The following is a 19832-nucleotide window of genomic DNA, read 5'->3' on the forward strand; positions in this document are numbered from 1 at the left end:
TTCTCCTTTCCTTATTGTTCAAGAGATTTTTGATTGAATATTAAATGTTGTGCAGTATCTTATCAGAACAAGAGGATTGCAATATTGCTCAGGGCAAGAAGAAACTTGATGGTTGGCTTGAGTCATGATTTCAAGTTCGCCCTGCTTGTGTGAATCCTCTCCAGGTACTCCAGTTTTCCAACACAGTCCAAAGACATGTACAAAAGATTAACTGAAGACCAATTACAGTACCCACCGCAGCTGCGTGAATATGCACCAGAATAATTTTCTGTCTCTTAATCAGTTCCTTGTGATTAGCTGTTGCTCAATCCAGGGTACCATGACTGTCACCCGACAAACTATCACTTGGACCATTCATATTATACAAAGTGAATGGACAGATATCGAACGTATCTTTTCTAACAGCCGATATTTCGTCCATTGGCTAGTATAACATACTTTGTACAAAAAGATTTACATTTTCCTGTCCCGTTTATTCATCTCTCTTGCTTCACTTTAACTTCTTAGCGTCGGCTCTCATCTCAGTCCAGATCTCCTCTGCGTTCAGCTTCACGTTGCGGGGGGTTTGCGAAGCTCTTCACAGTCATATCTCTTTGCAACCGAGATAGCAAAATTGGTGTGGCAATGCGGGCCACACAAGGCCCATATCTCAGCCAAATCAGAGAACCGTAGCTGGCCCTACGCTGGACCAGAACTGGTTCACCATTACATTACAGTCCGTTAGTAGTTCACATAAAGTCCATATCTCAAGCCAGATTGTATAACCATGGCTGGCCCTACTATGGACCAGAACTGGTTCCTGATATCATCTTTAATTCAACCTTAACTAGACACTTTATTCATGAGCCATATTTGACACAGATTTTTTTTTTCTTTTTTTGGAAAAAACAAAACAGTGTTTTATTTTCACAACTTGAGAACCACCACACAGTAAACTGGAAAACTGCACATTTTTTTAAAAAACACTGAACACTGAGTCCAAAGTGGGACGCAGCATGCTCTTGAACAGCATTTATCCATACATCACGTTTCTGTGCTCTCCACGCCCTCTTTAAGTCTCATCCTCTTCTTCAGATGACGTTTGAAGTGCATTACTGCCACCTACTGTGCTGGAGTGTGGGTCGGAATAGTATTATGACTACAGTGTTGCACAGTACTACGAGAAACACAAACAAACCTAAATTCTCTTTCTCAAGCCCGTTTCTCTTAAAAACTGAAGCAGATGAGATCCTTAAACGTAACCCCTTCTGTCCTCAGCACATTTTTAAGACTGAACACCACCACCACACTCTTTAATTTGTTTATAAAGTTTTCTCCACTTTGTCCTTTTTTTAGGCACAAACACAACCAATTCACACTCACATTTGTGGTCTAGTGCCGAGGTCAGGTGACTGCACCACCACCTCAAACCAGAGCCACAGAAGACCACATTTTTTCATTGTTGAAAATGAAGTCAGGCAATTGTACACCACAAATAGGAAAGTACTGAAGACTTTGTCTTGAGAGCGTTAGAAATTTTTTTTCCTGTTTGTCTCACCCCAGCTGTTATTTTGATGTGTCATTCTGTGTTAGAAAGCATTTTAAATAAATTCATAAATACCTTTTTTTAAGATAAATACTTGTGCAGTCACCTAGGTAACAGAGTGGGGCCAGCTATGGTTATATGGTTTGGCTGAGATGTGGGCCTTGTGTGGCCCACATTGTGGACACCAGATGTGGACCACTAAAGGACCGTAATTCACTGAAGTATGTGGGCCAAGTGCAGGTGGGTTTTGCTATTTCTTTTGCTATCTGGGCTTCTTCCGCTGACGTCAGTCAACCTTTGACGTAACAAATGAGGCGTAATGGTGCGCGCGTGTGTGTGTCTGATACAATTCTTACGTCTGTGATGTAAAATAATACTGTGTGTAGAAAAAAAAACGAAACTGCATTTAAGGCTGGGAGAAGACTGGCTATACATATATGTCACAGAGTTCTAAATTGATTTCTGGGCCAAATCCTTCACTCAACAACTGGCCTACATCTTGTTTGCCACAGTCAAGACAGTGCCTCCTTTGCTTAATAAAGTTGAAAGCGTTTAGCTGTCACACAATGAATAACTGAATAAATAAATTGCAGATTTCTGACGGGGCTATAGCACCCTCTAGCCCCTCAAAATTTCATCCATTCTCAGAGGGATTTCTGCTTACCTCCAACTACTATACATGTAGTCTTTGCAGGCAAAACCCAAATTTGTAAGACGTTCTACGCATTTTCTGCAATTCTTGGGGGGAAAAAAAGATGAAATTTCATCAACAGTCTTTCAGTATCCCATTCCAATGCGATTAAAATGGCATATAATTGAGAGATATTGTATGGGATGGAAGTGACACAGAAGCAGACTAACAGTATTCTTAACTTTTAAATGCAGATACTTGTGATGATCGTCCAGAAATGACTTGTGGCCTATAGAAGATTGCACGCTGTTATGGTGTATGAAGTCAAATCAAATTTTTTGTCTGGACTCATAAGGAATAAAGCACTGACATTATTTCGAAAATATTTACGTAGGTCTCAGAGCAACTTGATGACATTTTTGACAAAGCACAATGATTTTCTTTTATCAATATAAATACACAATATTTGGGTTAACATAATTAAAAGCATAGTGCTAATCAAAATTTGGCTCATCATCTCTTCCTACTAGAACCGCAAGATCATAACAATACTGTCAAGTTTTTGCTTCCGAAAGGACAATGCCAACAGCTCAGTTTGAGGTCGTAGCAATTAACATCGAAATGTTTCAGAAAAGGGGATTTGTTGGAAGCTACACTTCCAAGAGACTAGCTATCATTTTTAGGATGACTATTTAAAAATTACTCATCTCTTATAAATAGTAGTTTAATTTAAAGTGACTTTAAAAGTATTTGCACAAAGTAGGACTATTGTAAGTACTGCATAACCATTCATTTTATCGGGGAAAACTCCTGTGCAGTCAATGAGTGCTTGAAGCCTGAAATATGTAGACAGATCATTCTCAGAATCAACATTAAGAGATGCCTTTGGGATGAATATACAGTAAGAGAGAACATTAAAAGAGGCAAATGCAAGATCACATTTAGTCAGACAACATTTGAAAAAACTCTTCCATGTTCAGGACCCCAGATATTTTGTACAACGTAAACTTGAGTCAGAATGAAGGAAAGACAAAAAGTATGGATATGGAATGGGACAGCTCACAGACCAAATTATGCACAAGGTATCAAAAATTGTGGAGGACTACAAGCAGGAAGAAATTTAAGTCAAAAGCAATGTTTTCCTGAGCTGAATTGATTCGAGAATGCATTTTTCTTTGCTGTTTGTTAGATTTTTATCAATCTCATACACTGATTCACAAGATAGCAGCCAATAAAAGTGGTCTTTTGTCACTGATGGCAATATCATTTTGTAAACTGTCAATTGAGGGCTCATTCAAATCAAATCATCCATCCATCCATCATCCAAACCGCTTAAATCAAAACAAATCAAATATGTAAAGGACAAAAAAGACAGCTTTGTTTACAGTATATAGGATATTTCATACACAAGGTAACTTAATTTGCTTGACATAATTAAAGGTAGGCTACAACATTTAAAAGTGTTCACAAACAAACGAACTAAAGACATACTAAAACGACGAAAAGAACATTCAGTGTAAAAAAATGATTTGGGAAAACTGATTATAAATATGCAATAAAAGCCCTCGTTCATTGAAGCACAATGACTAGGAAAATATATATCATTATATTATAAATTTTGCTTTTTACTTTGATTTGTTCCTGCTTGCATTATCATATCACGTCAGTGTGTTGGGCAAGGTTGGTACATGTGTGTATTTTTTTTAATTTTTTTTATTAAGTCGTGATTATGGATAAACAATGTCTTCTCTGCCAAGTTTGCTGTATGCAGAGTTGTCAAAGTGTAATCATGCTTGAAACTCATGATTAATGAGTATCAAGTTGACACTGTTATGAAAAGAAATGTGATATTCTGCATGCAGCACAACAGCATCAACACATCCTGACATGGATGGCCAATCCGAATGTTTGGTAGCATGGCATCTTGGCATCCCAGTGTAATGTGAATGTGTGCAAATGGCAGTGGCCAAAGCTAATACCTGCACCCCTAAAAAGCCATGTTTACCTAAATCATCCCCGAACTTTGCTGGTGGCCTGAGACTGGCCATTAGCAGTGGCGTGCTAAACACAGTTGATAACCTTCTGGGTGAGCACATGGATATGATGCAACCTAAAAATCATTGCCTATGGCGGCTGTACACAAAATTTTGCCCTTCACAGTCGATATACTGTACATCCACCGTTTAATGGGCTTGATGCCCTTCTGTCCAAGACAGATGCCCCTTTGAATGGTTGGATGCCTCTTCAAAAAAACGATTGTCAATAGGGTTGTGCGGGTCGCAGGCCTGGGGGGTGGGAGGTGCAGATGGAAGAGTTTGCAAGTTGGCATATGTAAAAAATAATAAAGCCTCTTAAATTATATCCAAAGGTTTACCCTTCCATTACATTTTCACTACGTTTCAAAGTCCAATTTTGGCTGCGTGCAGTCCAAATCATAAATATGTCATTGTCCAAATACTTGTGGACCTAATTGTATCCTTCTTAAAAGCTATCAAGTTAGAGCCATGAATTAATATTTGACTGACTTTGCATCAAATTGATTTATCTCCACTCAACATAACAGTGCATCTTTGACAAAGGCACCAAATCTTGTTTAAATGGTGATTGATAGCAACATACATCTTTGGCCTTGTCTGTTCCGCTCTTAATACAACTATTTGCAAGCACGCTAGGAAGTGCGTGGCTTCACCATCGCTACAATATTATTAGAGTGCCATCGTGTGGCAAGTTCACTATTACCGCCTGTGGAAAAATAATGTGCAGCACATGCACACATTTCAGTCATATTTATTTTCTTTATATGAATTTAACTCTTGTTGGTGTCACCTGCCTCTATAAATCAATTTGTTTTTATTAAACAATAGAAAAAAAATCTTTCCTCATATGCTAGAATTTAATATAGATCCGTTTCGTAAATATGGCGTTTATCCCCAAATATCTTTGTGGTGTATCTTCAAATATCCAGTGGTCAGTACAGACGTATCTTCGTGAAGAGGTTAACGCGACACAGTATTTCTAAACTGCTGGCATGCAGTAAAATGATGCTCCGTTGGATGTGACGTTCCTTTGTCACGACCTATATGATGACAAAACAATGCACCATGGGAAGTTGACGTCAACGTTGCACAGTCACCTCCTCGGTGACGTCAACTTAACAGACTGGGTGGCAATTAAGCGGCATCAGCAGAAGAAATGGTTTATTTATCCGCGATGCATCTCATCCCGAAAACAAGCATGTGTTTGGAACTCATTGTGCGCAGACGTGCAGGAATTACCTAAAAATGAATAAAAATCAGTTTCTGTCTCGAACTTAACGTTGACAGTTGGGTCGCTTAACAGGATGTCCAGCTGTAACAACCAAAGTGGGCATTGTTGAGAATACGCTGTCCTTGGTTCTGAAATGTTTTCAGATGGGCTGGGGGGGGGGGGGTGTTAGGGGTTGAATGTGAGGATGGGACTGGACTTAATATGCGTGGGTGTCAAGTAGTTACGTCACACGACTGCACCTATGGCGATGGCAGCTGAGGACCCCAGTCTTACATGAGTAAGCGCTCCCCCCTTAAAGAAAAAAATAGAAGAGATAGAGAGAGAGAGAGAGAGAGAGAGAGAGAGAGAGAGAGAGAGAGAGAGAGAGAGAGAGAGAGAGAGAGAGAGAGAGAGAGAGAGAGAGAGTGAGAGTGAGAGTGTACCACCACACTATCACCCTGATGCTCCAGATGAGAAAAGACAGCGGAGGCAAACCAAACGAGAGCAAGCGTCTACCGTCGGCCTTAACCGCGGAAATGGGCTCTTGGTGAACCCGGAAAGTGGAGCTGTTGCAGGAGACCACCGACAAAAAGCACATCCGAGGGTGCCTGCAACGATGAGCGGCTTGCACCATTCGCCCGGGCGGGGGCCGCTGCCGCCATCTCCGCGCAGCGTTTCTTGAGGTGTGGCTGAGCAAACGTCCGTAGGACCCTGTCAGCCGAAACGACACGACGAGGAAGAGGAGGAGGAGGTGGCGGTGGTGGTGGTGGTGGTGGTGGAGTGCTGGTGGAAAAGATGTCCGCCTCGGTGGGGCCACAGAGCGGCCCTCGCCCACCCACCGTGCCGCCATCCATGCCGGATCTTCCGGATTTGAGCCATCTCACGGAGGAGGAGCGGAAAATCATCATGGCAGTGATGGCTCGGCAGAAGGAGGAAGAGGAGAAAGAACAAGCCATGTTAAAGTAAGAGCATCCCTTTCGTCGCAAGTTAATGCTATGTCCACATCCACATCCACTGAGTTTACCAGGCTAATGTTTGCAAGAAATAAGTAACGTAGGGGAGGAGAGCTCCCCTACGTCCCCCACCCTTTGCCTTTTCTAGCGTGTATGACATAGGGAATGTGTTGCATGCGCTAAATATGCAGTCCATCTGTGTTGAGGCACCAGGCGAACAGTCACGTGTTTGCAGATACTATAGTGTGATAGCTTCGCTGCCTGGATCAATACCTTAAAACAACACAATGTCAGTCTTAGTTTGAGGTGACCTGAAAAGGGGTCAACCCCCTTTTCATTTATCGAGTTATATAGAAGAATAGGGTGTGACAGCAGCGGTGTTGATGAATCATAGCATTATCCATCCCACTCATTTTTTTTTTATCAATGGTGTCTACACCCCACGCTTCACAATTCCTAATTTGAGCACATGGTATGCAGACTTAAAGTTGTAAACTGTGGGAGTAATCTGTTTGATAAGCAACAACAATGAAATTATAATCCATTGCATAACCGCGACAAAAAAAAAAAAAAAAAAAAAAGAATGATGTTTTACAAACCCGCCAGACCTTGGAGAGGCTGTGTGTGTGACGATTTGTGCTGCGTTCAGAGCAGAGAAGGAGATGGGGTGTGGTTGGGAATATTAGCAGGCCTAAACTGCCTGGACACGGCACAGATTAGAGATGAGATGTGGTGTTATGGAACAGCTTTGGAAATGCTGCCGGCATTGATGAAATGGATGAAATTCGTCATCAACCTGACACCTGAAGAAGGATTTTCAGGTGACCTATAGTTCAGATTGATGCGAGGCTATAAAGTATTAACCAGAGAAGGAGCATGATGGGAAATGACAGTATATGGATCACAGAAAATGCTATAATTCACAGTGTCGTGGACTTTGATGTTAAATGATTTTTCATCAGGCTAGTAGTCTTTCCCCCATACACAAAAAACATTGTCAACACTGTATTTGATAGCAGAAATGTGTAACACTAGTCTCCATCTGTGCAGGCAATGCATAACACATGAAGGACCTAATCAAGAGTGATGCCATTGCAGGCATACAGCATCCCAGCACTCTGAGTTGCTTCAATTCTAATGGCTGTTTTCATTTCCTGGCTGCAGCCTTAAGGGCAGAAAGCTGCTTTAAGCCCCTTGAGAGGAAGTTATGTATTTAATGTTCCACGAAGCAAAGCTCAGGTTCAGTCAGTAATGGCTTTGTCAGCTGGGAAATCATTGATTAGATCAGCCATACAAAGGAATTATGATTTACCCCAAAACAAGTCTTTGTAGTTTGCAGTGTTTTTTGCTATAATGTTGCTAGGTGCCAGTAGGAGTCAAGTAGGGTTTTAGCTAAGAGAAAAAAAAGGGCTATTGGTTTGTTATTGAATAAACTTTATAGAGGTGTTCTGAGCATTATGGCTTATACAAGGCAACCTCTCATGAAGAATCACAATCCGACGATCTTAAAAGTGTAGCAACAAGTTAACCAATGCAATACAGTATAGGAACATACATTAATGTAATGCAAAAATAAAAGTAAAAAACCCTCTTTCAAATACAGAAAATAAAATATGCGTTATGTCTACGTCCTCCTCGCGGTCCCTAATGAAGTGGTCGGCCTAACTGCTCATGAAAAAAACGGAATGTTGTGCTGACGTAGTGTGCTTTGCTTGTGGTTGTTATTAAAATGTCAACGATTATGTAGTCATGTAGTTTTGACCAATGCACAAGCATGAACCGTTAGCTAAGTTACGTAGGACAATCATTCCACCTTGAACTCAAGTATTGACCTAGATACATTTGCTTGAATCATTCAACGAAATAGCCGCTATGTCCTAAGTAATCTTTTGAAGAAGGCTGTCATTTTGCATGGAGATGGACGGACCCGGTGGAACCGAGCTTAATCCAAAAAACAGGAACTCCGTGTAAGATGTCGCAACTAACTTTGATTTTTCCGTAATGCAAATACGATTTTTCAAACATTTACAATGACTATTTCCCAAGATATTGTTGTCAGGGCTACGAAGGACAAGCTTTGTGGAGGTGTCCTACAACTTCAAGCGTGTAGCATCAAGTAGAATTTCCTTTGTAGCACCAAACCTTTTGTTGCACTCAAAAGCTTTATAAGTAGATGCAAAAGAAGTTTCAGCCAAATCCCTCCAGTAGTTCCTAAGAAATAGCATTACTAGTGAAAACAGGTACAGTGAATCTATTACAAAATCCCCATTACCATGGCAACCAAATCTGATTTTCTATATTTTTTCAAATTACATATTGGGTTCATATATTATGTAGAAGTTTGAATGGCTTAGCTTTATTGTTTTCCTTTTGAGGAAAAACTAATCCAGTCCATCCCTTAAAAAATATTCAACTTTTTTGTCAAGTCATGCTAATTAGGGCCTTTAAATGAGCATTTTGGTAAGAAATAAGTTTAAAATCAAATTCAGCATGGCCAAGTGCACTAATATGTAAAGTTTTGTAGAGATATGTTGGGAAATAATGGATTTACTGTATGATACTATATGATACTAGTGCTTTTCGATAGGCAATAAAAGCAAAAAGGTTATTAAAAGCAACACGGTAATTTTCCTCACACAATTGCTCTGGAACGCCTCATTCGATTTTCAAAATTCTTGCTGCGTTGTACGCGGGTTGAAGAGGGCTTTCCAATCAGACTTGAATTTTGAGAGATTTTGATTTTTCGTAAATCATGTTCCTAAACTAATTATAATCACACCTTAACTGGTCTCATGTGATGAATTTAAAAACAATAAAACCCTCGTTAAACAACAACAAACCTAGCATCACTGATGTACTTCACAAATTCACATCTTTTTTTTTTAACCTTAACCATCATACTATAACTTAAGGGCATATTTATCAGCAAAAGGTGATACCACTGTACTTAAATACCTGCTTGCCACTTTTTCCCCTTGACTTCAGATTTGAAAACTATTCATCAGTTAGGTGGTAAAGGTTGAGAATAGAAAGCAGTGGCCTTCAAGTAATAATGTATGATAAAATGTTATGATGCATTTTTAGAGTTTCACAGTTATAAACATCGCTCAGAGAGCAGTCATAACTCTGGTGTGTCCCACAACGAAAATGAGTTTGAAACCTAGCTCTTAACGTTTGGTGTAAGCTGTTCTATCACTTCTTTGTGATTTGTCTTTGAGTTGACTGACTCCAATTTTTTGGGGATGACTCATACGTGATGTTTTGCTCAATACTGGTCATTTGACCTGCTTATGAGTACCGTAAGTTTAAGAGTGGATAATTTCTGTATTTCTAAAGCTAGCTCTCCTCTGAACAAGTTGCTCATCAATGATTTATGGTGACAAACACGAAAAAAGATAACATGGACAAGATTGTTGCAGCTGCACACACAAGCTGATACAAAATTGACTTGAACTACGATATCAACAACTATGATATCAAGGTGAAATGTAGGGTAATGCAACAACCCGTTTCAATGTTTAAAGCATTTACAGTGAATACTTAAAAGTTCATCGTAGTGGCCTATAAGGTTAAGTCTGTATATTATATTACTATATGCTACTTTTTAGCATAATCTTTGGCAAATTATTTTAAATTACTTAGTGTTTCTTGGTAGTAAAATAGTAGCACGTTTGCCTCACAGTCAAAGGTTCCTGTTTCAAATTTGGTCTGAGACCTTTCTGTGTAGCGTCTGCATATTTCCCACGTTGCTTGCCCAAAGTCAGCTGGGATACGCTCCAAGCTCACTGTCACGCTTAATGACAATAGCCCGTATCGGAAGTGGAAAAAATAAATAACTGGTATGTATTTCTCTTTTTATTTGACTCATTATACACATTATCGCCTCCCATACTGTTTGCAGTATCATTTATAGCTTATAGCTTCCATCCAGTCAGCAATGTCCAGTCAGATGACAGCATTACCTGTCCTGAGACTCGAACAGCTGGTGGTGATAAATATGTACTGATACAGGACTTTATATCTCATGACTAACTCCAGATAGTAATTTGGTGTAGAAAGGCCTTGTATCTGGACTTTTCTTAATTGTCCTCAGGTACTTTTGCACATTTATAATACTTCTACTCAGTACCTCAGATATGACCTCATTAGATTAACTCCAACTCTGCTGCCATTCTAATTCAGATGATCTTCTTGAAAGGGAGCTGTCAGTCTGTGGAAAGACTACGGGCGTATCAGTGACCATTTGAAACCAAACAAGCTCCCCTTTATGTATGTACTAAAAAAAAACAACAACAAAAAAACAACTTTTTCCACAACCCAACATTGCAAGCTTCCATTCACCTCCACCTGAGAGTTTCCAGTGTAAATGTACCATAGAATTAATGTGGAAAGTAATTCTCCATTTCAAACTGGGTTGAATATTCGTACACAAGCCAATGTATTAGGTGCAAGCGTGTATTACTTTACTTTCAAATACAATAAAAGGTGCAGTCTGGCTATAAATTGTTCCCTAATACCAGATGAATATGCAGGAAACACAACACCACACCCTAACCCACCACAGTGGGAAGCAGGGGAGAGAGGATTTTGATGTTCTTCGACTATGCTAATGAGTAAATGGTTGAACTGATATTGAAACTGAACAATAGGGATAGTGTCTTCCGCAAAAGAGCATTTTTGGCACTGCTTTAGCCAGGTACATGGTTGTAAACAACATTGCATGTTACACTGTATTGTAATGTACACAAAAACACTGTACATTTCTTCAAAATGAATCTGTATTTTTTTCCTTTGGATAGTTCAGTTTTATTTAACCTTAAATCAATTGAATATTTGGCTCAATTTAAATAGGTTAAAAAAATCATTATATATATCGATATTGTCTAATGAAATATTTATATGTGACTTTTCAGACATATTGCCCAGCCATATGCCAGAATTTTCATTTGGATGACGAGTCTGACTAAATCTATTTTAGTCATTTTAACATTAGCCTCATTTGACTAATTTTGGTCCTTTCTTTTTTGCGTGGTCCACGATATGCCATTGGGACTCATCGGGATTGACAGATGATTGGACAAACGATCATTTCCTCCTACCATACCGGGCCCAGCGACTGACCTGTACCAAGCTATTCTATTTTCAAAATCAGGGGTCTGAGAATTCTGGACCGCTATTTTTTTCCCCTTCCTTCATGGGCTCCTAACGCCGTCTGGGCGGTTGCACCGGCTTACATGATGTTCACACTCGCTATTTGGTTGCTTACACTCTGCACTGACACAAAATGTGAAAATGACGTGAATACAAAATATATATACAGTACCTGAGGCTTAGGTCTTTCATCTGGTGCACATTTTATATATGATCATATATGATGTAGTGATTCCAAGAAATATCCAAAAGTTTAAAAAGACATCAAGCCCCGGTCTCCCCTTCTCATCTCTGTGTCATAACCGAGATAAAGCGAAACAATTTCCCAAGCAAACCTAAGTGTTTCAAGGTTTCTAGGAGAAAAATGTTAATGCTGAATTATGAATCAAGTTGTAAAAATAGCGCACACTTGGAAGTGTCTCCTGAAATATTTAAATATTCAGTTCACTGGATGCTGTTGTGCTCAAGCTTTATTTTCCTGTTAACGGTTTTCGTGTTTTTTTGCACCCTATATCAAATTAGACTGTAATTGGAATAAGACAAATACAACCGTACAATATAATACCTATTTATTAACATATAACCTCATACTACATTCACCTTGGTTTCTGTACATTATATAGTATAGTACTGTCAAAAACACACCATTAAAGTTGTCATTTTAACATTGCGACCGTATATTCCATCCATCTAATTTCTGTGGCGTTCATCCTGTTCAGCTCCTTGGCGAGCTGGAGCCCATCCCAACTCACATATGACAAAAGAGAGACTACACACTAGTAGCCAGTCAATTACAGGTCACATCTAGAGACAGACAACTATGTCGACTTACTACATTCATATATTCTCTGGTAGGTCTGTCACTGTAAATACTAAATCGACCCATCGTTTGATGAATCAAATGGACATGATATTTTTTTCCCAGACTTGACAAATCAGACACGTCGCTGGCCGCTGTGGGAGTTGTCAGTTGGCACTCACAAGGACACATACACGCTAGGGGTGGAACTGCAACTGGATCAGTTGAACCAGTTGGGTTTGCACGTGTCCCATTGGTTCATAAATGCGCAACTCTTTTACTCATTTATTAATGAGGTGCAGCTGTGTGTATAGTAAGGCTAATGGTAGCCAAGTAAGACTAATGCTAGCTGGCGTAACCCTGCACATCAGCTAACAGCTATCGTCTTCGGTGCTCTTTTAGTCCTATTTCATTGTTTGTGCATGTTTATCGATTCTGCAAACATTCGCTACACCCGCTAGGAACTCAAAGAGACTGCAGATACTCGTTTCGAGTGGCAGAATTGACAGTGAGACCAGCGTACCGAGTTTTATCTGTGGCGCAGAGAGAGCTTGTGATGGAGAAATTCCAGCTCGCCTGAACTCACAATACTTTCATATAAACATGTCAGTCTATGTGCATCATGTAAGACTTATTTAATAAGTTGTGCTTTTTTTCTGGAGAGTAACAATTAGATCAGTGTTTCCAACCTTTTTTGGGCCAAGGTACCTATTTGACTTTAGAATAATCTCACAGGTAAGGTAATAAAAATGTCATTTCTTTAGTTACATGTTACGTATCGCAGTAAAATCGATATAATCAATATTCAACACGCATATTGCATGTTTTTCCAATACCGTGCAGACCTATTTAGAATATTAGTAATGCCATTTGTTTGTTTTCATAATACAATGCGGAGTTTTGACTTTTGATTTTGACTTTGACAAAGCTGCAAAATGAATGTTGGATTACAGTATATCTGGGGGCGGCATAGCTCAATGGTAGAACGGTCATCTCCTAACCCAGTGGTTGTGGGTTCGATACCCGGCCAATGTGACCACGTCGAAGTATCCTTGAGCAATATACTGAACCCTCAGTTGCTCCTGATGCTGCGTCATCATTAGATAGATGAGATACAGTGTGAATCGCTTTGAGTACAAAAGTGCTGAACAAGTGACAGTCCATTTACCATCTTAGTTATGTCACGATATCCAAACGTCACGATACAATACTATCACAATATGAAACCCACGATACGATAATTATCACAATATTGTAGTGAAGTTGGCGATATGAAAAAAGCTCACAATACTGTATAAAAGCTCACGATATTGTAAAAAAAAAAAAAGAATGAAGCTCATATTAAAAACAACATCACAGCATTCTGATTTTGTACAAAATAACAACATTCACAAAGAAATAGGCTTGGCCAGTCATGCGCTCCTATTGCCGATTATTTGGGGTCTTAAACATAGGTGGCATCAAATTAAACTGCACACCAGAGTGTGCTGGAACTGCACAAATGCAAAACAACTTGGACTTCTAAAGAGGGAATCAACCCAAGCATATCTTTTTGAAGAATACTGTATGTTCGCATCAGGCCCACTAGTTGAAACAAGGCATTCTGATAAATACCGCGTTTGTGGAATAAGAGCTAATCCACTCGTTTTTAGCCATTTCTGGGGGCGGCCATTTTGTCAGGTTGGCGACTAATAAGGACATCACAGCTGCTCAGGGCTCAGGTAACGACCAATCACGACTGACCTGTTTTCTGAAGCTGAGCCATGATTGGTCATTACCGGAGCCCTGAGCAGTTGTGATGTCATTATTAGTCGACAGAAATGACAAAATGATGGCTAAAAATGGGTGGATTTTGCTGTTTAACTCATATTCCACGAACGCAATATTAAGCAGAATACCATGTTTCAACTAGTGGGCGTGCTGGGAACATATTCTTGAAAAATATATGTTTGGGGTGATTTACCCTTTAAATCCAAAATGAACAAAAAAACGCAGTCGCAGTCGTGAGGCGTCCTAGACGTCTTTGATTTTGTCACACTACACGGGGTACGACGTTTCGAGAAAACTAGTAATCGGCCACAACAGTGGCCATTTGTCTGCGATGTGTCTGTGGGTCCAAATCGTTCTAAAATCGTGTAGTCTTGAGTTTGGCATTAGGCAGCCAATCAGGTGTCTGTATGGTGAATACTGGCACCCGTTTGGCTGCGTACCATGAAACGCGCAAGTGGAGTGCTTCCAAGTAACATGACGAACAAAATGTCATTTTAAGCAGAACGGCTCATAATTTTGTACTGAAACAAGACCACAATGATATCAAGGCACTTTTCATAGGCGTGCCATTTTTGGCCCACGGTCTGACCGCTGGCCATGGAATTTACATACTTTTACCGCACTGTACTGTGAATATTTACTATCAATGTTAAATGAATATATGAAAATGACCCAATCCTCTTCTGTAGAAAACGTCATATTTCTTGCGGTATTGATTTTAGCCGACTGTCTATTGACTTGACTGTTGCGATTTAAATGAAGATCAGATCAAATGTAATTATCAATTTTCCAAATCAAGGTAATTCCAAAGGGAAAGAGAAAGTGAGCAGGGCATCTTAATGCTTCCAGACGTAACTTGCAATACATTTTTATGGGTGGACTGACTGGACTGTGTTTCTCTCTCGCCTCTCATCTCATTCTGTGTGTGGTTGGGGATAGTGATGGGTCACATTATAAGTAGCCAATTACATATCCTGCATAAGACACTATTGTTTTCATAGTCCCAATTTACTATTGTAAAATAAAATTAGAACTGATTTGGAACTAACTGATATTGCTAATTAGTTGAGCTAGTTGAAATGTTTAAAACCAAATGGGATGGAAAGCATATTATGCAATACTTGTCAATCATCACAGCTAATTCCATTTGATAGGTTGCAAAAACAGTGCAGTGTCTAGGGGTGGAAGGTAGGTGCAGAGGGCAGCCACATCGACTTTACTGTCAAACAAAAAAGAACAATTTTACAGTTACATCAGATTAATATAATTATAAAGACTTTGTTTTTGCACATTTGAATTCACAGCAGATGCAAAAGAAACATTCTTTTCCATAGCTTTAGAACCTGTACAGAAGATTTGATTCTTGATTTATTTATTTTTTAATTTGAATTGAAAATAGAAAATATGTGTTGCGCAGAAGTAACATTGAATTGAACCAGAATACTGTGCCCCGCACAAATAGTTTACAAAAAACTGCCAACAATGCCACCAACAATGAAAAAATAGGACCCGGAGGATGGATAACAGGTTACACCAGGGGTGCCAACCTTTTTTGACCCAAGATCTACTTTTCAAGAGGCCAACCTCTTGAAGGGACGTGGTGGGGTGGTGGGGTTGCCGCGGATGCGTCATGTGTCATCTTCCACACCGCTTATCCCGTACAACACAGGTGTCAAAACACAAGGCCCGGGGGCCAGATCCGGCCAGCAACATCATTTTGTGTGGCCCGCGAAGGCAAATCATGTGTTGACTTGAATCATGAAGTTTCTTTAAAATTGTCTTCACCCTTAACACAACATATGAGATATTGCAAGCATTTGTTACCAATCCCTCCTTCAAAATACATTGTAAAATAGTTGAACAAAAATCTTACTGGCTTCTGATTTCAAAACTAGTTATCCATCAATTTGTTGGGTATAATATAAGGCAGTCATACATTTACCGTATATGGGTTCAGGGTCATCACGGCCCTCCATGGGACACCATAACTACGATGTGGCCCGCGACAAAAATTAGTTTGACACAGGGTCGCAGGAAGGTGCTGGAGTCTATCCCAACTGACTATGGGCGAAAGGCAGACTACACCCTGAACTGGTCGCCAGCCAGTCGCAGGGCACACACAGACACTGAGCGGGAACCGATCCCACGCCGCCCGCACACAAGTCAGGCGAGTGTATCTCTACACCATCAGCGACATTGCCGCGGATGCGCATATGTGTAATCGGTGGCGATTTTCTCTTGCGATGTCCACCCAACTCGGGGATCGAAACCGCACCGCCACCACGTCTTTGGTTTGGAAGTGCAGAGCGCTGACTAGAAGGCTAAAATTCCGGGCCACCGCCTCAGCTAAACACTGTATTTGAAAGGACAGGAAGTAAGGTTTTACTAATGTTACAAAAAGATTTTTTTTTTCCTTTAAAAAAGATTTTTTGCAGATGTGAGACCGATAGGATGCTCAAGCTGTAGCGTACACTAACACAAAATATATAATAATAACAACACACTTACAACACACACACACACACACACACACACACACCCACACACACACAAAATCCCCTTCGCTAATGCCCTTCGTGGTAGACTTGGGCGCAGTCTGCGGTCTGCTAGTCGGTCACGATCGACTTGTAGGGTACTTGTGGGTTACAGCATACTGCAGTGTCGTGGTGATTGCTTTTATTTAATTTGGGCCAAATTTGCAATCGCAAATTTGACTTCAATCTGAACTGAGTACTAAACTTAGGAGTCATAACTGTCTTTGTTGTAAGGGCTCTCCTAGTTATCTGATTTGTTTACACTGTAGTTTAATGCAATATACTTTAAGGAAGCAAATACTGCTTTCTGCACAGTTATGTGACTATAGCTGCATAGCTGCAGGTTATGAAATTAAGAGAGGGAGAAATACAAGTGGAGTGGGTGGTGGAGTGTGTGCGTGTGCATACATGTGCGTTTGTGTGTGTTCTGAGGTTCCTAAGATAGAGTGAGGGGATTATACTGTGCTCGTGATTACTCCACAGGGCACTCCCCAGCTGGCTGTGTGACATCTGAGGTTTTGTATGTTACATGCGATATATGCAAGTGTCCATGTGTGTCTGCGTGTAAGGGAATTGTAATCACATCGCCACATTTTAATCATATCGCCGACTGTATCCAACAAATCTTATTTTAACAATTATTAGGCTTTGAAATAATGCATTTTTTCAGTTGAAGGTTATAGGGCCGAAAAAAAATGTTGGCTGGAAAAGATGGATATTAATTAAAGAAAAACGAAAGAAGATGAAAGTGAGAGGGCAAGAGAATCACAAATGTAAGAGAATACACACTAATAGTGCATGGATCCATGCCAAGATACACTTTATAACATAAACAGTGGTCATTGTCAATGATAAAGCGTTGCAAGCATTAAGTATTGTTTTAAATGACAATATCTATATATTGCAGAATGTGGATCTTTTTTTAAGTGGCTGCCAAATTTGACAGAAAATGAGATTTTACGCAGGTTTTTCCTAAGCAGATATCCAGGCGAGCCAAAAGTGTGCCATTTGGGGGACCCTTGGGAACCATGGTCACATTCTTAGGGAAAAAACTGTTATTGTGGAATGCTTCAACATACAATAATGATTTGGGCTCTCATGAAACGTTAGACTTGGGTCTATCTTTTCCGCCATCCAGATTCATTCAAAGTATTGCTGGCAAAGAATAACAGAAGCATGAACACATGTTTTCTATCAACAAACTGTGGTGCATACATTAAGTACAAATGAGCGTTTTGGTGTGAAATGCAATTATATATAAACAAAACACAACCAACCAAACAGAAACTATTTACAAAACTCACATCTAAGTCTTCATCAGGTCTTCATTCAGGTCTACATCCATATTACACATTGTTGGCAACATGCTAGTCATTATAGCAGCCTCTGTTGGGCAAAACGCACAGTGGCACATCACATGTGGCACACTTACTGGGAGTGTTTGCTTGGCAGTGCCTGCACCTGAAGCGCCCACTGGTGCTGTGTTCTGCTATGTAAACAAGTCTGTGATGAGTGGAGCGAGATGGGCCACCTTCTGCTGTGGTGGAAGACACCATCTCAGCCAACTTTCCGAATGCCTTCTGGTGCAGAGGAACCTCCCCTTTGCTTTTGGAAATGTCCATGTGCAGGATGAAGGCATTCACGATGACAATGTCCAAGAAGTGGAAGAAGAACGTCTTGTCCTACTTCATAGTTTTGTGCAGGACCTTGTAGTACCCTCCAGGGCATCTGATAGGTTGACCCCCCCCAATGCAGCTGAAAAAAAAAAAGAGAGAATAAAGAACAAAAAACACATTAGAATATACCCAGCACACAAATGATTACATTCCCAAATTCATACAATAATACTTGAATATATAATACATACCAGTTGTATTCTTTTACTGCTGGTGGAACAAGGATGTCCTTCAGCGTCCACTGCCCATCTTCAGCTCTGACCATTCGCTGGACCGTGTTGTCTCGGTGGGCTTTGTGCAGTGTGGAGTGCATAAAAACATCTCTTGTGTCTCTCCACTGGATGAATAATAGGGAATTGTTCCTCAGCCATCTGATTCTCCCTCGTGATGACCGTGAGTTTCGGCTGGTTTTTTTGGTTTTGGGAAAGCCAATTCGGTGAGTACGGTTGGCCCCACATGCCCAAATTTTCTTTTCAAGCAGGTCACGGAAAAGCGGTTTACTGCTGTGTAAAAACTGTCCACAGTTTTTTATCCAGTGCCCAGTAAATGTGTCCTGACCAGCTGCATTATCAAGTCATAACTTTGCCCTTTCTCACTGTACTCTTGCGATTTTCCTTCATAAATTAAAAAACAAATCCCAGGTGTATCCATTTAATGAGTCCGCAAGGACAAAAAGCTGTAGCCCCATCGTACAGGCACGCTCTTCATACACTGCATTAGGCCGATGTGTGATAGTGATGGAACCATTCTCTCATCAATGGAAATGTTTTGGGCGGGATGATAGTTGTTTCTGCATGTGACCCTCAACTGATCATAAAGAGGTTTGATCCTGCACAGACGATCATATCCTCTTGTTCCCCTCTTCTGACCATTAGCAGCATCCTCTGTTCTGCTGCTAAGGTGCATGGCCTGGCATATTCGAGGAATTTTTGACCACTCATAACTTCTTTGGGAAAAGAGGCTGTACACTTTTTCTTTTCTCCAATAATCGGTAAATGAGCATGTTGCTGTGTTTGGTTTTAGTTTTTGAACCCGCCGTGCAGTGAAATAGAGATGACTGTCTTCTCAGTGGCGCCCTCACTACCCCGTGTACCCACTGCTAGCTGTTTCCAAGGAAGCCAGCCAAGTCAACACAGTGTGCTGCGAGGGCTAACATCAAAATAAAAGTGTTACAAGTAATACTGGACATGGATATCAATGCCTAATCAGGGCCCGAGCAGTGGCCGCTGCGATGTCCTTATTGTTTTTGTAAAAATTATTATTATTAGCATCATCATCATTATCCATCCATCCACCTAGTTCTGCTCGATTAAGCGATTTTGAACCGAAACCGAATTTTCTGGCTAAAACAATATTAAAAACATTCAAATCGGCACGTTCAATTTTTTTATTTTTGGTGTATCTAAGCCACCGCAGTTTCCTCTGCATTTACGCTTCCTCCCACGAGCGTGCATACCGGAAAAACGACAACACCATCCATGGCTACCGGCGATTCTTCTATTTCTTGAGGCAAGTGAGCGTTTAGTTAATAAATCGGGCAAAAAAAG

At 40.3% G+C, this 19832-nt stretch overlaps 1 protein-coding gene and 1 long non-coding RNA gene across 27 annotated transcripts in view; one reads left to right on the forward strand and one right to left on the reverse strand.

The window, feature by feature from the left end:
* The first annotated feature begins 5763 nt into the window (after positions 1-5763).
* The window catches only part of rims1b (regulating synaptic membrane exocytosis 1b), a 106424-nt gene continuing 92355 nt past the window's right edge, over positions 5764-19832 (forward strand). For 8 of the 26 annotated variants that reach the window (XM_086033323.1, XM_086033317.1, XM_086033318.1 and 5 more), the window contains exon 1: positions 5766-6364. In XM_086033323.1, the coding sequence (XP_085889449.1) occupies positions 6198-6364 (167 nt within the window). In that variant the 5' untranslated portion in view covers positions 5766-6197. Of the gene's footprint in view, positions 6365-19832 lie in introns of all 26 variants that reach the window. The other 18 variants (XM_086033322.1, XM_086033310.1, XM_086033319.1 and 15 more) reach the window with 6 other exon arrangements.
* LOC147145537 (uncharacterized) lies at positions 17413-18594 on the reverse strand. The gene is made up of 2 exons (XR_015087117.1): positions 18477-18594; positions 17413-18364 (listed from the first exon to the last, which is right to left on the reverse strand). It is a non-coding gene; the product is annotated as an uncharacterized LOC147145537 (long non-coding RNA).

The sequence above is a fragment of the Filicampus tigris genome, chromosome 6 (assembly GCF_054856515.1).
Source record: "Filicampus tigris isolate MCC_2025a chromosome 6, RoL_Ftig_1.0, whole genome shotgun sequence".
NCBI classification, from domain to species: Eukaryota; Metazoa; Chordata; class Actinopteri; order Syngnathiformes; family Syngnathidae; genus Filicampus; species Filicampus tigris.